The 24,044-nt window shown below is 38.3% G+C and overlaps 1 protein-coding gene across 1 annotated transcript; it reads left to right on the forward strand.

Moving 5' to 3' along the window:
- Nucleotides 1-5,968: 5,968 nt before the first annotated feature.
- On the forward strand, nt 5,969-11,135 carry LOC138712170 (ankyrin repeat and protein kinase domain-containing protein 1-like). The gene is made up of 2 exons (XM_069843665.1): nt 5,969-6,676; nt 8,604-11,135. Exons 1-2 carry the CDS (start codon nt 6,416-6,418, stop codon nt 9,147-9,149), a joined length of 807 nt encoding a protein of 268 aa, XP_069699766.1. The 5' UTR covers nt 5,969-6,415; the 3' UTR covers nt 9,150-11,135.
- Nucleotides 11,136-24,044: the final 12,909 nt, after the last annotated feature.

The raw sequence follows: 24,044 nt of genomic DNA on the forward strand, positions 1-24,044 counted from the left end.
ATAAAATATCATAGAATACTTTAGTTAAACAAAAGTAATCTGTCATCTCTCGTTTTGTTTCTTGAGGATATATATATATATATATTTTTTTGGATCGTACATTATTAAGAGAGAGGGAAAGAAGTAAATGGAGTAAAAACGGAAATGACAACGCTACTTTGCCCCCCTCCAAAGAAAAAAAAATATCGGGAATTAATCGCACGCGGTCCACTGCTGTGGAGTAATGGTCAGCGCGTCTGATAGTGAAATAAGCGGGCCTGAGTTCGAATCCTGGGTGAGGTTTTTTCCCGATGTTTTCCCTCAACTAATTGAAGCAGAATTGCTGGATAACTTTCGGTATTGGACCTCGGACTCATTTCGCCATCATTAATTCACATATTATCATCATCCACACAATAGCCTGGGTCAAGTTCACATTGTGGCGTGCTGTACTTGTACACGAGCCCAGCCACTGGGCTACCCAATCATTCATAGAATAGGAATGTTAAGCACAATAAGCCTCAGGCTGCAGTGAAAGCCTTCGGGTCCCTCTGTGCAAGAGAGAGAGAGAGAGAACTTAAATCGAGTAAAAACGGAAATGACAACGCTACTTTGCCCCCCTCAAAAAAGAAAAAAAAATGCTCGCGAATTATTATTGGAAGGCAACTATATTTAAAATAACTATAAACGAATGGAAGCATTATTTCTTTAATTGCCCCTTTTTTATGTTCTCTCTTAGATAGAGTGCCTCGGGTGTTGTTAGGTATGATCCGAATTATTGTTTTTTTTTTTTCCTGTTGGTTCCTGCCCCCTCACCCCCGGCATAGTAAAAGGAATGGAAGTCTGAACGCTGATGGCGGGTAATGGTTTTTTTTTTCATTGTGTAGCGTTATGCAGATTGATGTTGGCCAACCTGAATATGGGCTGTTGCGCAATGTAATGTAGTTGATTGTTGTGATTGTTGGTTTCGTACGTAACGTCTTCAAATTGGATACATAGCGTCTGATACATTTTCAGATTTCATCACGTAAGTATTTGGTGTGTGTTGTAGCATGTGATTGATAAATTTGTTCCTTAAAAATATTAATTTGGCGGGTCGGAGTGTTAGCCGTTGTTCAATACAAAGATTCTGCAGAGTCGCTTTCAGCGAAAATTTATTGATGGTAGGTCTAAGTAAGCAAGTAAGGTTTAATTAATAATGTATTATAAAGTGCGTGGGTCTGTGGTCTGCTCCGGTACACATATTTACACCCATAAACTCTCCTGTGGATATAAAAATGTCATGGACATTGAGTGTTAAAATTCTGTGATTCCCATACATTTGGCAACGCTGCTGTCAGGGTGACGCTGAAATGGCGAATAATTTGGCGTTGGCGGGACGTGATGGTCTCGTGACCTGTGACGAAATTACGTTGAACGTACAGGGACTGACTGTGAAGTTCGTTGTGGACTGTTTGTGGCGTTTTGAGTACCGTAGCAGCTCTTCATCCTATACTACAGTGGTTATCAAGCAATTAGTTTACCAAGAAATTAATTCTTATTCATATCATTTCAGAGTTTGTTTTCGAATTTGTGCCCCTTTTACAAACGTATTCATGTAAGTAGGCTATTCCCTGTTTGTTTCTAAGAAATTGTGACCTGGATTTGTCAGCGCTTCTGGCTGCGAAACCAGGTGGCCCGGGTTCAAATCCCGGTCGGGGCAAGTTACCTGGTTGAGGTTTTTTCCGGGGTTTTCCCTCAACCCAATACGAGCAAATGCTGGATAACTTTCGGTGTTGGACCCCGGACTCATTTCACCGGCATTATCACCTTCATATCATTCAGACGCTAAATAACCTAGATGTTGATACAGCGTCGCAAAATAACCCAATAAAATAAATTTCTGATTCAGGTCGCCTTGAGTGGCGCAGTTGGTACAGCGCTGACCTTCTGTGCCCAGGGGGAAGGAAAAGGTAAACTGAGAAGCTTCCCTTCCTCGCTAGGTACACTTCGACTTGTTGCTAGCTAGCTCACTTAACCTCACCATAAGGTTCTTGCTATGGGCTACGACACACGAATGCATTTGGTTTAACGAGATAATGAATGACCTATAGCCCTGTAGGTTATACCTCGGCATTCAGCCATTTGGTACATATTACTACTCTGGTCGCATATTATGAAGAGGAATTTTACACAGTTCATGTAGTATTTGAGCAAAGTGAAGTGCCTGCGAAACAGACGTGGCCTTTAAAGTGACCAGTTTTTCAGGTCAGTGTAGAGAATCCACCGGCCACTGAACGAATATTACACACTTTTGTCACTGCCAATGTGGCGCTATAAACCAATTTTCAATACCTACTATTACTACATTAACACATTTAGTATATCACGAAATAGGCCTATGTAAAATGTAATTATTATGAAAGTCGCCATTGCTTCTTTAAATTAGGCCTAGTACTATTAATTAGTACGATCCACTTCCACTAGATGGAAACCGACACGATTGGCAGGGCCGGCAATACATGAAAACGAAATGATATTAAGTGTGAGGAATGTTACTACAGATGTGTAGTATTATGTGACAGGTTAGGTTTGATTAGGTGTGTAGCATTATTATGTGACAGGTTAGGTTAGGTTTGATTAGGTGTGTAGTATTATTATGGAAAAGATTAGGTTAGGTTTGGTGTATATTATTATTATGTTGGCAACACTGAAACACACTGTTACATTAAAGAAATATGGCGGTATTCTTCGTTCACGCACGACGATTTTCGTATATAAGTAAGGTACATATTTAGGGCGGGTTGAATGAGTGGGCTTACAGTTCTCCCAGTGATCACATCAATTATCTACTACTCAATACTTTAAATCCAAGGCATTTTGAAGGTATTTTAATAAGTTCCTGTAGTGGCCGGGATATAAGTAACATTCACCGTTTTTTTTTTTCAAATTCCGAAATAGGACCACCTCGCAAAGTGGGGATAGTAATTTAATGATGAATTTTTTTTATAATTCTGGAGAACAACCACTTACGATGTTCGAACTTAGTCCACACCTGTGGAGTAACGGTCAGCGCGTCTGGCCGCGAAACCAGGTGGCCCGGGTTCGAATCCCGGTCGGGACAAGTTACTTGGTTGAGATTTTTTCCGGGATTTTCCCTCAACCCAATACGAGCAAATGCTGGGTAACTTTCGGTGCTGGACCCCGGACTCATTTCACCGGCATTATCACCTTCATATCATTCAGACGCTAAATAACCTAGATGTTGATACAGCGTCGTAAAATAACCCAATAAAATAAAAAAATTTTCGAACTTTTTTTCACAAATGATTATTAAATAGGCCTAAGTTATGCTGGATTTTTTAAAAAAAGATAATAGAAAAAATTTCAGAAAAACACAATTTCGACTGTAACCAAACATAACCTATATGACAACCTAAATTGAGCTAATCTAACCTAACACAACATAACATTACCAAGTTAGCTTAGGTTAACTTAGTTTTGCTTGGGTTAGGGTTAGTTAGGTTAGTTGATAATTTTAAAGATAACACTGAATAACGAAATAACACTTTCGGTGGATATCTTGGTATCCAACAAGCGTTCTAAGACAACTGGAACATGCTGATTCCGAATATGCAAACAATTTGTCTCTATTACCCACCGTTATTGAGATATACGACATCAACCATTATGTTTAAGAACTCACAGACAGGAATTTCAGTAGAGCATTTATTGCTACATGGAGTAATAATGAACATGGCTTTAGCTAAGAAAATGATGCAAATGTGCCACATGGCACATTATTATAATAATAACATAGTTGAAGGTATAATACACATGTAAAATACATATGTACATATATAGAATATACTTCATTTGTGCTGAGCATTTGTCATGTTGCGCTCAAGCGTCCAGCAGTAGTCAGCCAACATCGCTGCACTTCCATCGACCCTGATAGCGTGACTCCATCACCGAGATGTCTTAATGAAAACGTTCATAATGTTCGTCGCTGACTAAACCTAGGTTCTCGGGGAAGAAATCAAGATGTGAGTCGAGGAGATGCATTTTGAGGGACGTGTTGCAATCTAGCTGTCTGTACGCACTAATGCACTTTTGCACAACATTCACATAGTCAGTTGATTTATTATTTGCAAGGAAATTGTCTACGACTGACTTCAATGCCACCCATGCATCTCTTTGAGTATCATCCAGCAAGTCTTGGAAGTGGCTGTCAATTATTTGTGGACCTATGAACACATCTTCTTTCATTTTCTCGTAACTCAACTTCGGAAATTTGTTACACAGGTACCCAAAAGCATCTGAGTCATTGTCTAGTGCCTTCATGAAAGTCTTCATGAGCTCCAGCTTTATATGAAGCTGTGGCATAATAACTTTGTCATGCTCAATCAACAGCACACGAAGGACGATTTTATTTCCTGTCTGCATTCTATCTCTGACTGGCCAATTTTTCTTTATATAGTGGTTCTTTCTGTCTCTGCTGTCCCACTCACAGATGAATTAGCAGTACTTGGTGTACCCTGTCTGCATTCGCATGAGAATTGTGATAACTTTTAAATCACCACAGATACGCCAATTGTACACTGCCTTCAAACTTGTCCTATATGAGTCTATGAATAGTCGCCATGCTTCAATGCTGTGTTCCACCCCGAGACTTGACATAAAACCTTGAACGTCCGTGGAGTAGCAAATAGTGTCACTCATTGCAAAGAACTTCACAAGTTCTTTGTGTCTGTGCCGAAACTGTGAATTCGTTGTGCAAGGAAATTAAATTCTTTAAGACCTACTGAGCAGTTCAGCTTGGCCTTTCGTTAGTGCCAGGTCCCGTATGAGATCGCATGATTCCGTATGAGTGTAATATTATTCATCAAATAAATATCTTCTCCAGGTTGGTAGTAATCAGAGTCTGAGTCGTTGGCAGGAGATGAAAGAGGACACTCTTCTTGCGTTTCTTCAGTAACTGTGTATTCTGCAGATGCTGTTGGTATTGGACAAGTGACGGCATCATATGGAATTGGTTTAGAAACTGAAGAAACGTCAGATTACTTTACAGATGCACGAGTTTTGGAGGAGAAGTGACGTTTGCCAAACAGAAATAACAGTCTGTGATGTGGTTGCTTCACTCACGCCATATCATAGGAACTCCAAATACCAGATGGTTGATCTTCTTTTCCTTACTTAATCAACCGCGCAAGTTGCATGCACAGGTCGAACAGATGAACTGTGGTGCCTACGACTTACCACTATCCACTTTCTAATCAAAGTATAGTTCATGTGCTTTCTTCGCAAACGACGTAAAAGTCTTCTGATGGGATTTGTCTATTACATAGCCGCACACGTAGCAAAACACTTCTGGTGAATTTCTACATCCTCTGGATGCCGTAATATCTACCGTCGACTGTCATTGTCAATGAAAATAGGTAAAAAAGAAACAAATGAAAGTATATTAATGCAACAGAACACAAACGACGAAATTTTCAGCATTGTATTAAGAATAACGAAAAAGACAAAGAAATTCGACTGCGTTCCATGTAAAAATCAAATTTCGTCGGTAATTTCAAAACCTGACGTGATAGAGCAAAACGGTTTTCAGATTTGAAATCAGCATGAAAAACTACATTAGAAACAGTAAACATCACTTCAGATATCTACCACTTGTTTATCAATGTAACTGGTACAATGGAAAGGTATGATGTCATATCACTTAAATAGTTCCCTCAACTAACCCACTAACCTTGTCACATATGTTCGTTATGGGTTGAATGTGGGGATAGCTGTGACATTAATATTTAAACATAATTTTATGGTTACGAGGCCTACTATGTTTCAGTTAAGAGGTATTTTATAACAGCACCAGCAGCAATCAGTTAGAAATTTTTTGGACTTCTATAGTCTTACATTATGCAGTAATTACATCTCACTTGACATGTGTCAGAGGAAGAACAATTGTTTGTGTGTATCTGAAGTCTGATTAGTGTAATATGTAGCTAATTGGCGATGTATGCAGTGGAGGGGGAAAGAAACTGGCCAGCCTACCCCATTATCTCCTGGCTTGGTTGCCTCATGAGCATGAGTGATGCCTTATTGGTCGCGCCTTCACAAAGTTTGGGAAGCACTGCTTTAAATCATTACCAGAATGTAGAAAAATCTAAATCAGGATAAATCATGGCATATTTGTAAATTCCAGCCCAAATTATATCCCGAAATGTATTAAAAATTTGGGACAGGGGGTCTAAATTTGGGACTACATCAGAAAAATCGGGATGGATGGTCACCTTACTTTAGAGCTGCAATAATATTCAAGTCAACATTTACATTGTATGTAGGATGAATGCAGTCAGTTTTAACGGAAGAAGGCTACAAGGGTCATTAAATTCTAAACATGATTTGAAACTTGGACTGTGGTCCTTCAGCAGATTGTTTCTCATGTCTGTGCAGGATGGCAAGTTCGAATCCCGTTGCTGAACTGCAGCAGCGATTCAAGGTGCTTGTGGGGCAGATGCGAGTGTTATTGCCACTTCTTGATCAAGTCAAGATCCCCATGGAGAAGCTGGATGCTCAGTCCCCAAGTGAGAAGGAAATAAGGAAGACAGACACAAAAGTAGACGAAAAGAATGTGTGTGAGGGGCTGAAAGCCAAACAGAAGAAATTCGAAGAGAAACTAGAAGAACTGGAGAAGCTGAAAGAAGAATTGGAAAAGGTAAGATATCTGTTAGGGAAAACACGGGAATTTTACTTGAAGCAAGTAATGAGATAGATTTGGAAGTAAATCCCGAAAAGACAAAGTATAGGCTATGATTATGCATCACTAAACACGAAAAAACAATTTTTCTGTCAAGCATTTCTCCACGATCGTTCAATTTAAATCCAAACATTTCACCGAGTTTACCTCTCAAATTCTCTTATGACATAATAGAGTTTACACTTTTCACAAATCACAGAAAACTGATTTCTTTTCTTTATCATACTAAACACACAACCTTCATATACAAACTCAGTACAGAAACTGCAACTGCAATACAGCGATCAAAACAGAAGACTGGCCCCTATTGTAATCGAATTACCAGATTTTAGAAAGAGAAGAAAGTAGTTACGCTCTCACTTGCACAGTGTAGACATGGCTATTTTATAAGGGATGAGGGGACGAATCCCAGAAAAGTATGTATTTCATGTGCTACGAAGATGAACTGACAACAAGGTGGAAGTTTTCTTGAAAAGCATAAAACTTAAGGGTTTCGCATTGTATTTCAACTTTGAATAGAGGTAGACTAGATCACTGTCCTTATATCTCCATCTCTTTCTTAAGTGTTTGTGAAAATATTTTCCCTACGCTACCTGGTTTACAGTTAGAAAATAACAGTACTATTGTACTTTTAAGTAAGCAATTTCCGAGAAAGAAATATTGACGGAATTTTTAGTATGAGTTTGTATTAACAAAATAATAATTAATATCAACTACAACTAATTAATTTTAATCGACTTGATTCGATTAATCTTACAACAGAAATTGATTAAATCCCACAACATGAATAATAATAATAATAATAATAGTAATATCATCATCATCATCATCATAAACAACACGGTTTAGGCCATAAGGCCTGTTCCGTCTCCATACGTATTCTAAATGTTAAAATTAAAATTGGTCACTCCAACTCTTCCTTGGTCGACCGATGTCTCTTCTACTTCTTGGTTGGTATTGATATATTATTTGTGGAATACGGTTTTGTTCCATTCTGGTAATATGGTCATGTCATCTATTTATATATTCATGTGTTGTTGTTATTACACTTGTCATATTCAATTCTTCACGTATTTCTGTATTTCTTTTATGGTGGAGTAGACTGTAACCTGCCAATGGTCCGAGCAGTCTCATTTCCGCTGCTTCCATTCTTTTCTTTTGTTTCTCAGTCGAAGTCCAGATCTCAGATCCATAGATTAATGACGGTATGGCAAGTACTTTATAAAATATTAAAACTCTTTCCTTTCTGACCTTGTTGCAGAGTGTTCTTTTAATGGTTCCTACTAGCTGTTGGAATTTAGGAAGTTTTATTTCTACATCAGATGTTTTATCATAAAGGTAAAAAAGGTAAAGGTATCCCTGTAACATGCTATGAAGGCACTTGGGGGGCATGGAGGTAGAGCCCCATGCTTTCCATGACCTCGGCACTAGAATGAGGTGGTGTGGTTGGCACCATGCTCTGACCGCCTTTTACCCCCGGGAAAGACCCGGTACTCAATTTTATAGGAGGCTGAGTGAACCTCGGGGCCATTCTGAAAGTTTGGCAACGAGAAAAAATCCTGTTACCACCTGGGATCGAACCCCGGACCTTCCAGTCTTTAGCCAGCTGCTCTACCAACTGAGCTACCCGGCTGCTGATGTTTTATCATAATAATAATAATAATAATAATAATAATAATAATAATAATAAAGGAAAGAATAATATCTAGCCACGCTGACTTTCTTGAGAGAAATTAAACTAATTGCTTAGTGCATAACTTTGTCTTCACTTCACGCTTCCTCACTGACTGATGCTGCCTCATGTTTGTAATTGTTTGCCCATCAGCTAGTTGAACTGTCACCTAGCTGACTGAGCTTCCTCTGACCATTGTGTTGTATGTTGCAGGGTTCCAGAGCCGCAGCAGTGCGGGTCCTCCGAGAGGTTGGTGCCGACCTAGAGAAGGCAGACAGCGAAGGGAGGACTCCGCTACACCGGGCAGCAGAGCGTGGGGACACGCGCACAGTGCAGGTTCTTCTGGATGCAGGCTGCGACGTGAATGCAGCAGATCCTGACGGCTGCACCCCGTTATACCTGACAGCTGAAAAAGGCCACCGAGATGCATGCAGGGTGCTGCTGGCTGCCGGTGCCCGACTGGATATGAAGGAACGACTATATGGCTGGACTGCTTTGCATCTAGCCGCGTACCATGGTCACCGTGCAGTGTGTCAGTTGTTGCTGGCAGCTGGGGCGCGGCCCAACGAGCCTGATGATGCAGACCTGTGGACTCCACTGCACCAAGCAGCGAGCGAGGGCCACGCCCCAGTGGTGCAGCTATTGTTGCAGCACGGTGCTGAGCCGGGGATGAGGAATCGTGAGGGGCAGACTGCCCTGGATCTGGTACTTGAATGGAAGCGGAAGCATGCAGAAGTGGCGGCCATGCTGCAGGCCTGAGCAGACGCAGTGCTGCCAACAACAGCAGTACCATTATTACTATTATTATTCATATATAGTAATGTACTGCATTCTTCACTTCTTTGTTTTACTGTTTATCTGACCCACTGTTATGTCTTTCTGCTAGCAGTGGTACCTAGTACAATACTCATTATAGTGTAGTACATTGTTCACTTTTTTTTTATTGCTTAACTAGCCCACTTTTTGTGTTTCAGAATAGTATCTAATGGCTATACCTATTAGTTTTGTAATCGAACAGTCGTTACTTTCTACAATTGAATGGCTGCGTAGAATAATGTAAGTCAGTTTTTACAATTTGTCAGGAAATTAAAAACACACTCAGGGACAAAAAAAACCGGACACTTCTATATTTGCTTGTATTTTGTTGCCAATTATTTCAAAATGAAACAAAACCCATTTAAATAAAATAATGTTTCATTTAGCACCTTATAGGACATTTGAAAAAAAAAAAATCTCTGGTGAGAAAATTTACAAAAAATTACAAAGGGCGTATAACTACGGCATCGTTTGGTCTAACTGTTTTTTTCATTTTATGGTGCCTTAAACATTAAAAACTCTTTTTAGTAACGGGTATTACCCCCTCTGGCTTGAATAACTACATCCATACGTCTTGGCATGCTCTCAATTTGGTTAGCAATGTCTTCTTGAGGAATAAGTTCCCATTCTTCGCCAAGTGCTCGCCTCAACTCTTGTAACGATTCTGGTCTCGGTCGTCTATTCTTAACACGCCGTCCCAGCATGTCCCACACGTGTTCAATTGGGTTCATGTCTGGACTCCTTGCTGGCCATGGAAGAACATGGATTCCCACTTCTTGGAGATAATCTCCGACTGCATGGGCAATATGCGGCCGTGCATTATCATGCATTAAAACAAAATTATCGCCTACAAATTGGCCAAATGGCACAACATGATCAGCCAAACATTCATTTATATACCTATCAGCTGTTAGTCTTCCATTTTCAACAAAAACCAACTCTGTACGAGCATCCGTACACACTCCTGCCCAAACCATCACTCTACCACCTCCATACGGCACATTTTCGGAAATGCAACACTGTGAAAATCGTTCTCCTCTCCTTCTCCAAACTCTTTCACGTCCATCAGGTGAGCACAGATTGAAACGGGACTCATCGGTGAACAGAACACAGCTCCACTGTCCATTTCTCCAATCCCTGTGATCATTTGCAAAACGCAGTCGTTCAACTCGACGCATCCTGAGAAGTCTGGGACCAGTTGCAGGTCTACTTGATATCAGTCCACTTGCTTTCAACCTCGTTCTAACTGTTTTGGCCGAAATTGGGCGTCCATGCTTGTTAACAAATTGCTGGGCTACACTAGTAGCTGGCAGGTTGCGCTCCCTAAGAACTCTCAACACCATATACCTGTCTTCATTTGGATTTGTAGCTCTTGGACGACCCGAACCTGGTCTTCTGGTATATTCCTATTCTAGGGTCTCTCTATACCGTTTTATGGCATCATGGGTTGTACTTCTAGCCATATTCATAACATTTGCAATGTAACGTACACTGCGTCCATCATCGTAAAGGGCTACAGCTCGAGCCACATCTTCAGGTCGCATCTTGTTTTAAGACAAATGTTACAACCCCACTTAAACTCAGAAAATGTAAAAATAAAGAAATAACGAATGATAACGATAATGAAGCACAAAATTGTTATAGCTGAGACTCCGAAAGCAAAATTGGAATATTTGGTTGTAATGGCTTGTTTATAAAACAAAAAACAATCAACAATGTATACACGTCTCCATAACAACAGATGGCTACCATAATATTGTATGAGAAGATAATGTTTTGCAAAATACCAGCAAATATTAAAGTGTCCGGTTTTTTTTTGTCCCTGAGTGTATGTTTATTCCATACTAACATTGTTAAAAATTACAAAATATGACAGTGTGAGGTCTGTATTAATACTCCCATAAGTATTCACACTATATATATATATATATATATATATATATATATATGTATTGTCTTCATCTTCCAAATAACACAACTTTTTAAACATTTACAGTAGAAAAACGTTGTATGCCAATCCAGAAGAACAACATTGTAAAGCAAAGAAGCTTAAATACTGTCCTTGTTTCGTGGTAGATTCTTTATGGTTGTTACATTTGTGTACATTAAATAATAATGATGATGATGATAATAATAATAATAGTAATAATAATAATAATAGACAAATTTATATCATAAGAACTTGAAACAAATTACACAACTTAGGTCATATGTTTAGGCATACAATATCAAAATTACACAGACAAGAATCCCTTTTTTCTTTCTTCTGTTATTAGGCCATGGTAGATTTCAGAGTAACCATGACCTTATTGCCTTTAACTATTCTCCTTTGGCACTCTATAGGCTTACATTGACTTACAGCATTATTCCACTCACCAGTTCAGTTCGTTTCACATCTGGTTTAATGTCACCTTTCTTCGAAGTATATTCTTTCCCCTGATCCTTTAGTGTCTTACGTACATTGTCCTTCCATTTTATGGTATTAATCTGACGTTTTCTCTTTCTTTTTACGTTTTTTTATGAGACCATGTGTCATGCTACAAGTATGTATGTCCGCCATTTTATTTGCGTTACAAAGTTATTCAGCTCAGCAACACAATCAAAATACTATGAGCGTATTCCGAATCTCACCGGTGAGCAATCCAATGGTATCACGGTGTTCCGAATTCCACCGATGACGTCATTGATGCTCCACCGGTGTCGCACCGGTGCCATCAGCTTGCAGAGGTGGTGGCAGTCTCCATCAGCCGCCATCAGTGAATCTGATTGGTTCTTGTATAGGGTGGGAATTAGCAGACGAATGACATCGTGCACTGTTGTGTCATGGCGGTGTGTTCTGCTGTATTGTTTGTAATGAGCACAACGTAAAAACAATATGTTAATGGCTTATGAGCGAACATGTCAACGGACCAGTTATTACTACCGGTTCAAGAAATAAATTGTTTATAATCTCTTTTCTTTGAACGAGATGGGAGTACGAAAATTTCTCAAAATTTTGCTAGCGTAGCACAGACAACAACTTGTACAGTCGCCATGACAGCCATCGATCCTTCCAGTAGTTTGTTCCTTATTTCGCTGCAACGTGACGTCATTGATGCCACCGGACCGGTGAGTTTCGGAATACACTGTATAGCTCTTGAAGTAGTGTGAATATCAGCAAGACGATGGCAGCACATGGTGCAAGATGTGCGATACAACATTTTTCAGCCAAAAACTCTGTTTGGCCAAAAACGGATTTACAACGTTATTCTAGGCAGCCATTCAATTAATAGTCTGTAACCCATATTACAAATGTCTTCTAACAATTGTCCTTCAAAATATGGCCCTAAAATATTAATAACTGCGACAGCACATTTTCCTCTATATATTTCATGTTCAGCTATGTTCAGCTACTCTGAAAAACAGTGTTTTGCAACATATAGGGCTAATACAATTCGAGCTTAAGCTAGTTTTGCTTCATCATTCACAGACTTGTATATCATCACTTGCCATTGAGGATTATTGAAAGATTCTTCCGCCTTTTTATATTTATTAGTGTATCTGTATTTTTCTATGTCAATTTTGCAGATAATTTAGCCTTATAGCACTTACCATAACACTTTGTGTTGTCCCTGTGAACTTTACACAACCACTTTTTATAAATTTTGTAATCATTCTTCGAAACGTTGAGTATACTGGTACCACAGTTTATCCATTGAATAATTGCACCATAATTCACAGTCACGGCTGAACTGACGACTTGACCCTAAGACACACACACACATCTACTTTAGAGCAGTGGTTCCCAAAGTGTGTTGCAACTCCCTGTATAGTCGTGTAAGGACCTAAGTTGGTTTGCGAGATGATTTACCAAATAAAACAAAAATGTCTTATTAACATACATTTATATATGCCACCACGGTGATCTAGTGGCTAAAACATTGGACTTTTAATCGGAAATACCCGCAAAGCCATGACTGTTTGAACTTCTATCTAAATTCTAAAATATCGGAACAGAGACATGTGTTCACAAGCAAAAGAAATGTGACTATAAGATCTGTGTATCGATATTATAAACATTAAATAAACTGTGATATGGTAAATTTTATACAAATTCCTCTGAATTTTATTGAGTGTATAGAGGCATATTTTATTACATAAATAAATCATAAAATGTAATACTTCAGCTCGAATTATTTCACCATGACCTGTAAATACCGGGTGGAAGTGATGCAGCTCCGAAGATTGAAGGTGACAATAGAAAACTTACTTACTTACTGGCTTTTAAGGAACCCGGAGGTTCATTGCCGCCCTCACATAAGCCCGACATTGATCCCTATCCTGAGCAAGATTAATCCAGTCTCTATCATCATATCCCACCTCCCTCAAATCCATTTTAATATTATCCTCCCATCTACGTTTCGGCCTCCCTAAAGGTCTTTTTCCCTCCGGTCTCTCAACTAACACACTATATGCATTTCTAGATTCGCCCATACGTGCTACATGCCCTGCCCATCTCAAACGTCTGGATTTAATGTTCCTAATTATGTCAGGTGAAGAATACAATGCGTGCAGTTCTGTGTTGTGTAACTTTCTCCATTCTCCTGTAACTTCATACCTTTTTAGCCCCAAATATTTTCCTAAGCACCTCATTCTCAAACACCCTTAACCTATGTTCTTCTCTCAAAGTGAGAGTCCAAGTTTCACAACCATAAAGAACAACGGGTTGGGGACAACTCACCACAGAAAATTGGCCACAGAGGCAATTCGCCGCATAATTGAAATTTGTATCAAAGACAATTAGCCACACATTAAAATTCAAGGCAATACTCAAATTCGCAACAATTTATAATATATTTCTATGGTAACACAAGACAAATCCAGAAGCTGTAAACTAATTTGGAACCAAGGTGGAAGAAATTAGCTTCACAAAATCAGAAAGAGGCTTTGACAAATTCACATATATTGGCTACATGTACATGAGACTTAGAGAAAATAAGAATGGAGTTCTTTGGTGCTGTAACATGCATGGCGGGTGTAATGCAACAGTCACGTTATCAGAAGATGGAAGCAGTGTCGTCAAAGAACCGTCTGAACACGAGAATCATTCTGCAGACTGGGGAAGGATTAAGGCAAAGGAATGTGTAGAGGACATGAAGGCAAGGGCGGGCACTTCTATTTGTGCAAGTTGTCTATCTGTGGCGAATTGTCCCCATTACCAATTTTCTGTGGCCAATTGTCCCAGTTACCAATTTTCTGTGGCCAATTGTCCGGAACCGAAGAACAACCGGTAATATAACTGTTTTATAAATTCTAACGTTCAGATTTTTTGACAGCAGACTGGAGGATAAAAGTTTCTCAACTGAATAATAACAGGCATTTCCCATATTTATTCTGTGTTTAATTTCCTCCCGAGTATCACTTAAATTTGTTACTGTTGCTCCAAGATATTTGAACTTCTCCATCTCTTCAAAAGATAAATTTCCAATTTTTATATTTCCATTTCGTACAATGTTCCCGTCACAAGACATAATCATATACTTTATCTTTTCGGGATTTACTTCCAAACCTATCTCTTTACTTGCTTCCAGTAAAATTCCAGTGTTTTCCCTAATTGTTTGTGGATTTTCTCCTAACATATTCACGTCATCTGCATAGACAAGCAGCTGATGTAACCCGTTCAATTCCAAACCCTCTCTGTTATCCTGGACTTTCCTAATGGGATACTCTAGAGCAAAGTTAAAAAGTAAAGGTGATAGTGCATCTCCTTGCTTTAGCCCACAGTGAATTGGAAACGCATCTGACACAAACTGACCTATACGGACTCTGCTATACGTTTCACTGAGACACATTTTAATTAATCGAACTAGTTTCTTGGGAATACCAAATTCAATAAGAATATCATATAAAACTTCTCTCTTAACCGAGTCATATGCCTTTTTGAAATCTATGAATAACTGATGCACTGTACCCTTATACTCCCATTTTTTCTCCATTATCTGTCAAATACAAAATATCTGGTCAATAGTTGATCTATTACGCCTAAAACCGCACTGATGATCCCCAATAATTTCATCTACATATGGAGTTAATCTTCTCAAAAGAATATTGGACAACATTTTGTACAACGTCAACAAAAGTGATATTCCTCGAAAGTTACTACAGTTAGTCTTGTCCCCCTTCTTAAAGATAGGTACGAAGGAAAACATTAAAATAAATTTAAAAACCTATTATGTAATAATAAAATAATCCGTGATGCTACAGCCCATTTTTTGTGACAGTCAAGTCATATGCAAATGGGATGTAATAAAATGTTGGAGGTCATTTTTCGTAAGTTTGTATTTTCTGTACAAAATACACCTTTCCTCATTTTCTATCTGTCAGAATTAATTCAGACTTCCAGGGAACATTAATATAGCTTAATGCATGACTAAACACGAACATTTTAAGAAATTTAAAGCTACAATAAATAGGGAAGGGGGAAAAGGGAAGCGGTGTAGCAGATGCTCCATAATACTTAAGGGTATTGTCTCAACAAATATTAAAGAAAGTGAAATAATAGAAACCTAAGAAGGAACATCCGGAAGGTTCAGCACTTCAACTTGTATAGTGTAAGTGTAACTAGATTTTAGAGCTGCCAAAAAATGTTACGTGGAATAACTAATCTTATTTCATAGCCTTTACAAGTGTCTATTATTTATAGGCCTTTGTACAATGACACCACATATGTTATTTATGCATTATTTGATAATCTAGTAAAAATAATATCTAAGGCAGTAAAATTGGTATAGGGAGGGGGACTCACCAGGTTGAAAGCCCTCCATTTTTTCAAGAGTATTCAAAAATTATATTAGATTCAGTGGCGGCTCGTGCCTTTCTTGGATGCGTGTTCACAATAAAAATATGAGTAATGAACACACTGATATATTCTCGTATAGCTGAGTTACACGTCAGAGATAAACGAGTTCTAAAATGCATGCACAAAAATCTACGCATATAAACCAAAATTAAAACCATTAAACAAGAGTACTTACAAATGGCTTTTAAGGAACCCGGAGGTTCATTGCTGCCCTCACATAAGCCCGCCATTGCTCCCTATCCTGTGCAAGATTAATCCAGTCTACATTTATACTCCACCTCCCTGAAATTCATTTTAATATTATCCTCCCATCTACGTCTCAGCCTCCCCAAAGGTCTTTTTCCCTCCGGTCTCCCAACTAACACACTATATGCATTTCTGAATTCGCCCGTATGTGCTACGTGTCCTGCCCATCTCAAACGTCTGGATTTAATGTTAATTATGTCAGGTGAAGAATACAATGCGTGCAATTCTGTGTTGTGTAACTTTCTCCATTCTCTTGTAGCTTCATCCCTCTTAGCCCCAAATATTTTCTCAAACACCCTTAACCTCTGTTTCTTCTCTCAAAGTGAGAGTCCAAGTTTCACAACCATACAGAACAACCAGTAATATAACTTTTATAAATTCTAACTTTCAGATTTTTTGACAGCAGACTGGATGATAAAAGCTTCTCAACCGAATAATAACAGGCATTTCCCATATTTATTTTGCGTATAATTTCCTCCCGAGTGGCATTTATATTTGTTACTGTTGCTCCAAGATATATGAATTTTTCCACCTCTTCGAAGGATAAATCTCCAATTTTTATATTTCCATTTCGTACAATATTCTGGTCACGAGACGTAATCATATACTTTGTCTTTTCGGGATTTACTTCCAAACCTCCAAACCTATCGCTTTACTTGCTTCCAGTAAAATTCCCGTGTTTTCCCTAATCGTTTGTGAATTTTCTCCCAACATATTCACATCATCCGCACAGACAAGAAGCTGATGTAACCCGTTCAATTCCAAACCCTGTCTGTTATCCTGAACTTTTCTAATGGCATATTCTAGAGCAAAGTTAAAAAGTAAAGAGTAAAATTAATTCATAGGAGTCACCTTCACTGCTGTTGTAGATGGTGTTGAAGATCTGGATTTATTTGTAGAGAAACTCCATTATTATTGAAGTCTCTAATGTTGTTAACAAGTTTTTTTTTTTTTTTTCCACTGGCAACATAGCCAATGTACTTACTTAATCGGTCTTCTATCATTGTGTTACGGAGGAATGTTTTAATCTTTTAATTTAACACATAATTTCACACATGTCCGTCTCCAAACTTCAAGTGTTACTGTTTCAACTTTCAGTACGCACCAATGCAGCTTGTATTTTCTTTACTTTGCTGAACAAAAGACAACAGAATCAGCCCCCGTGCATAACGGTATTTTGAAAAGAAAGAGTAAAGAGAGAAAACTAGAAAAGAGGGAGAAAGGAACAGGATGCCAAGAAAGATGGAGCATCTCTGTTTCTCTGTCACTAGCACGTTAAGACCTGTGCGAGCAGAGCTATTGTAAGCATTGTAACAAACCAGAAAATATTCTCGCCTCAGGCTATTCCACCCTGCTAGAGAAAAATTGTGCGAGCTGCTGTCAACCTGTCTAATGGAGATTTAAAGACACACGAACGGGACACTCTCTCGAGACGAAAAATGTAGGAACGTCATTGCACATTGGAAAGTGATAGATGTAGTAATATTAATACAGTAATATGTATGATTATTGTTGGTTTTTAAGGTGCTCCTGTGCTCATATAGAGGAACTGCCGCTGATTAGATTTTCAAACCATTAAGTAACAATCATCACTGGTGTTACTATTGCGACATTGAAAGAAAAAGTATGTTTGACTTTTTTTTATCGATAACGACCAATAATTTAGAATGAGGTGATCCTTTACATTTCTGGTTATTAGTTGTTTTAAATTGACCAATGATTTTCAAAGAAATTATGATGTTACTTTTTCGACACAATAAGGCTGGCATCTGTCCCATCACTTTGCAATGGCGGTGAATGGATTTTACTTTATAAAATTTTGAGGACTCTAAATTGATTTTAAATTTCATAGTACTAAGCAATTGAGGGGTGCTCTGCAATAACAAGATATGTACAGTAGTGGCAAAAAAAACCGGACCGACCGGATGTGGATGAGCCAATGGGAACAGTAGACAAGCTCACAGATTGTATCGGGCAAAGTACCCATGTAGGAGACATCCGGCCCATACCATCTTTCCACGACTGTTCCATAGGTTAAGGGAAGGAGGGCACGTGGTGCCAAATTACAATTTCATTTCTACACAACTATTTTTGCTTATAACTTTCGACTCAGTCATTTCCGGACCAGGGTTCCTTATCTCAAATTGATACAGGTGCCCTTCCCCATCATCCCTGAAAGTTAGTAACACCAGCCCGAAAACACCCTGTATATATATATATATAACTAATGGAGGGTACTTGACTTACATCATTCGCCCATATGAAGGCAGTTATGTAGACCAATTTACCGACAAAGTCGTTGACTAGGGTGCGCCATAGAAGGCTGGTCTACACTACACCCATGATGAGATGATTATGGAGATTTGTTGGGATGTCACAGGGGAACCAGAGCTTCCCGAAGAAAACCCCTGTGTTACCTGGATAACGGGCTTGCCCAGCACAAGTTATAAATCGGGGTTACGATTCCGGGTCCACAGGATTATAAGCCAGCGCTCTAGCCGTTAGACCACCGTGGCGGCATCATGTCAGATATAAACTCACAGAAAAACTAATAAAGAAAAAATTAAAAAAGAATGTCATCGGCCTAATTTCGCTAGTCAAAATCTTTAGTAGCCCAAAAATTCGCAGATCACCTGGAGTAAAAAATCTGTCGCATACAGGCCTCCGAAGTAGTACAATATTTGGTACAATCCGCGAATATTCGCTCATTCTGGCAATCCTGGAGTGACGAGGACAATGCGCAGGGTTGCCATACGTACGACTATAGTCAGTGTTGCCAAGTCAGCGGTTTTGTAGCTAAATCTAGTGTCTTCAGGACTATGGTCAGCTATAGAATTTTACCGTCAGCGGCTAGCTATTCATTTGGCGTTTTTTTATGATTCCGACAAGAGAGACGATATTTTTAAGTTTTTTTTGTAAAGATGTTATAATTGTTTTTATATGTACTTGCAAACAACAATATTAGTTAACCATAAACCAGAGTTTAATATGACATTATCATAATTTTTCACTGTGCGAGTATAAAAAGAAATATCAACGTTTTATGTTAACTCGACTTGGTACAACCACGTCCATTTCCTGCCTCACCCATTGTTGTTGTACAAATAAGGTATGCCACATTCTTTAAACTCTTAATCTAATCATGTATGCATTGTTTTTTTGTAAATGAATTGATATATTTAATCATAAAGATTAGATAAACTGAATTATTATTTTCACATATGATATAATATGTTATATTATTTAACTTATCATTCTGCATTATAGTTTATGTAACACAAACATACTTAAAACTTAAAGCCAGACTCATTGTAGGCAGGCACGTTATAGTCGTACGCACAGATTATTTTGACTAATTGTAAGAGGTACGACCGCACTCAACAGTATGTCGTACGTAATTTTGTACGACTATTTCACTGAAGGGAAAAAGTTATTTTGGATCTTTAATGTTAGTTTATAATTAAAATAAAGTTTATGGTTAATTCGTCCCTTTTAGACAAGTTTTCTTCAGTAAGTATATCCTTGACTAATATGAAAGAAACATGCTTTAAAGGAGGGAAATTCTTTGAAAATCGATCTGGTAACTATGCTTGACATGCAAGTCATAATTTGCCATCTTCAGCTCTAGGTTTCACGTACAGGCGCGGTTATATCAAAGTATTCATTCATTCATTCATAGTGTTCTGCCCAGGGACAATTCTTTCACTGCAAACCCAGCATTCTCCAGTCTTTTCTATTTTCTGTCTTCCTCTTTTTCTCGTCATATGACTCATAAATCTTCAATCATCTGATATCTTCTGCTGCATCAAAGTAATACAGGTTTAATTTTGTTAACTTCCTTGTTCGTTCGACAAAGGAAGTCTTTTATCATTGAAATAGTACCGCAGTAGCATTAAGAACGCGCCGACATTATAGAGGTGAGGGGTTTGAGTCGACTGTAGTTGAATTAATTTTATATAATTTCAGGGGCGGCTCGTCCATAAGAGCTACGGAGCTGCAGTACTCCCTGCTTTGACAGGAAAATAAAAATAATATTTATCTTAATTTGTAGAAGAATTGTTACAGCTTTTATTGGTAAATTGCTTTATATTTCATCTGGCCGAGAATATATACTATTATCTTATGCATAATCTTTTTGCGCGTCGACTGTATTGGAATTGACACTGCATTCAAAGTCGTCCTGGGATCTGCAGGGTGGGACAGCTCATAGCGAGTGTGTCTTGCTAGGTTAGGGGTAGAGAGGTGAAGGGAAGCAGAGGGAAACTGCCGCTGTTTAAAACCCATATTTCGCTGCAGTGGCTTGCAGAGCCAGGCCACAAGGGATCTTTCCTCTCCTCCCACACCGCTATTGTAATGCTGCGTCAAATGGATTCTCTATTCCCTTGAAACTTAATGACATAATTTTTATTTTCTCTTCACATACTTACTGTTGTAGAATCTTATCGAGTTAAAATGTTATGTTTTATTTAACGACGCTCGCAACTGCAGAGGTTATATCAGGACCTCCTATAAGGAGGTCCTGGGTTATATCAGCGTCGCCGGATGTGCCGGAATTTTGTCCCGCAGGAGTTCTTCTACCTGCCAGTAAATCTACTGACATGAGCCTGTCGCATTTAAGCACACTTAAATGCCATCGACCTGGCCCGGGATCGAACCCGCAAACTTGGACCTAGAAGGCAAGCGCTATACCAACTCGCCAACCAGGTCGACTATCGAGTTAATATAACGAAATCAATATTCTCTTTTGCCTTATTATTACGTATATATCCAGCCTCTAGCAGAACCTAATATTTGCCTTAACTCAAAATGATTGCACGAGAAGAATCCTTTTGATATAGCATGTAGAATACGAAAGAGACTTCTTTTCCAGTTTTAGAAAATTGTTGACCATCAGTATATCTGAGTGTTGCTTTGGTGTGACGTCTTAGTACCGTAACTTAGCCAGTGCAAATGTGCAAGCATGAGTGTGTGTGAATTATAGAATATTAATTTTATTTTTCTCAACTTTCCCTTGCGGAGAAGATTGATGTAATGAAGTGAAATTAAAGGGTCGTCCGTTACCCGACTTAAATCTTACTTAAGCTTCATCCAGCCGAAATAGTGCATATATGTAAGGAAGTATAACAATGAAATTTACGCTAAGCATTTGTGGTTACGTGGATGTGAACAAAAAAAAAAATTGTATTTTGTTTTCCTTGCCTCCTCTTCGGTGGTGATGCTGCATGGACTAGGAGTGGTGTGACAGATTTAGGACATTTGCCCCTAAAAATTAAAAAGTACGAATCTTTGCAGTCTCACCTGAAAAACTGCGCAATTAAGTGAAGCGAACAGAACAAACATTCTCAAACATAATTAAGAAGTGAGGAAAAATCGTGAAATTATTTTAAAAAATATATTAATTGTATCACATTTTGTGGCCAATATTAACTTTCCCATAGGGGACATGATGAAAAAACGATTTGAAGAACCCTGGTGTATTTCGTGGGTTGCTACAGTTCGTGAGTAATCCAAACGAGCCTCTCAAAAATCATTTGGAACATGCCACTGTTTAAAAGGTAGTTCTAAAACAATTCAGAATGAACTGCTAGATTGCATGTTGAGTGTCTGCCGATCTGAAATTCAGTCTGAAATCGATGGTATTATTATTATTATTTTTTTAGCGATTATGGCAAATGATGCCACAGACATCTCCCAACTAAGTCAGGAAGTTTTGGTTTTTCGATATGTAGTGCATTTATTTTTGTCCTATACTTATTAGTAATGATATCAAGATGTGAAATTTGTATGTACCAAAATCTACTGCAGCTCCCCCAATCCACAAGTTCACGAGCCGCCACTGTAATAATTTTGAGCGCCACATTGATTGATACTAAAATATCTGTCGCCAAAGATCAAATTCCTGCTGACTTTAAATATAACAAAGCTGTTTCTAACCGGTATCGTTCACGTTTTACGGCGATGACAGTATTGATGATGAAGACATGGGTGGTGATTTTTTTCATTACTGAATGTCATTGTGGATGTGAAATAGTATTCTTAATTAGAACTAAAATTTACTGGTAGAGATAACCTATATAAATATAGGTTTATTTTACGTTTCTTTATGAACTGCGATGCTTATCTGGCGTCAATGACATGAAGGTGATAAAGCCAGCGAAATGACTCCAGCGCTGAAAGTTACCCCAGCGAATAGAGATTATAAAGAATGGACACTCCGCGTCGGTACCTTTGATGTAGACGGATTGATTTCAATGACCTTCAAGCCAGCTAAAGCGTGAGATTCTGCTTTCTCCCTAGAGTTGGCGCTGACATCACACCAGCTAGCAGTCGACACAGCGGAAATATAACACATATAATTACTACATCTAGGTACATTATGTACTACATAAAATAAATTGGATCCATAAAATAATAAATCCGTCATTAACTTCATAATGAGAGTTGAGACGTTGACCCCCAACAACAACAATTAAAATATATAATGATTTCATAGCACTAAAAATGGAAAAAACAAAACTCTTACGAGAAGGAAAACCATATAGGCCTACCTATATTATATTATATACAGATATTAAACGAATTCGATACTTAATTTTATAATGTATTATATTATTTTATAATATAATGTATTATATCTGAAATATAAAATATTATTATTACAACTAGTTTGTCACTGAGAAATAAGCAAAAGCTGTTAACTTGAATTTATTTGAAGCAAAGCGTTACTGGATTATGCAATAAGGTAGGCGATGTTTGGATCCAGTGTCTCAACTCTATTCTCAATTATTATCTTAGCGTACGCTCGGTTACACTACCTCTAGCGCTTGAAAGTGGAACTAAACGCCGGCACACAGAGAAACACAACACAGGAAAATTCGCTCAGTGTCCATTCTTTATAATCTCTATTCGCTGGTTACCCAGCATTTGCTCTTAATGGGTTGAGGGAAAACCCCGAAAACAACCTCAACAACTAGGTAACTTGTCTCAACTAGGATTTGAATCCCGTCCTGCTTGTTTCACAGTCAGACAAGCTAAACATTACTATACGCGGTGGACTAGAATTATATACAGTATATCAGGAAGCTGAGAAATGTACGACAATTTTATGCTGAAGTACGACAATTTTCATATGCTGGTACGACGCGACGGTTCCAATTCCTGTATCTGGCAACCCTGACATTGCGTTATGCTGTTAGCTGATTCAGTTTGAAGTTTATGTTACACAATTTTGTTGTTACGCGTAATGTTATTGTACTGCAAGTGGTGTGATGTCAAGCATTTGTTTTAGCAAGAAGTTAAAATCTTATCCGGGTAATTTCAACTTTTTTTTTTTTTTCAGCTTTACAAGAAGCTAAACCTGTAAGCCAGATTCGCATAATTTCAACTTTGGTTTTCAAAACAAACTTCTAGTTCACGGTGAATAATTGTCGTTGGCGAACAGCTTTGGCATCATCATCATCATCATCATCATCATCATTATTATTATTATTATTATTATTATTATTATTATTCTCTTTACTTGTCCTGTTTTGTTTTTCTCTGTAATGCCCACTGCACGTATTATCAACACATTCAAAATGCACTCAATTTATGTGCCATTAAAATCGTAACGTTTCATTTATCCTCTCTTGGAGTGACGTCATAAACTTTATGGCTTTTCATTTGATCATGCGCAATTTCTTTGTTCTTTGTTCTTGCGACGTGGCCATTGCGTTCAGTTGGAAGAAGGTGGAGGGAGGCTGATATAGTGTTGA

The sequence above is a fragment of the Periplaneta americana genome, chromosome 2, assembly GCF_040183065.1.
Source record: "Periplaneta americana isolate PAMFEO1 chromosome 2, P.americana_PAMFEO1_priV1, whole genome shotgun sequence".
NCBI classification, from domain to species: domain Eukaryota; kingdom Metazoa; phylum Arthropoda; class Insecta; order Blattodea; family Blattidae; genus Periplaneta; species Periplaneta americana.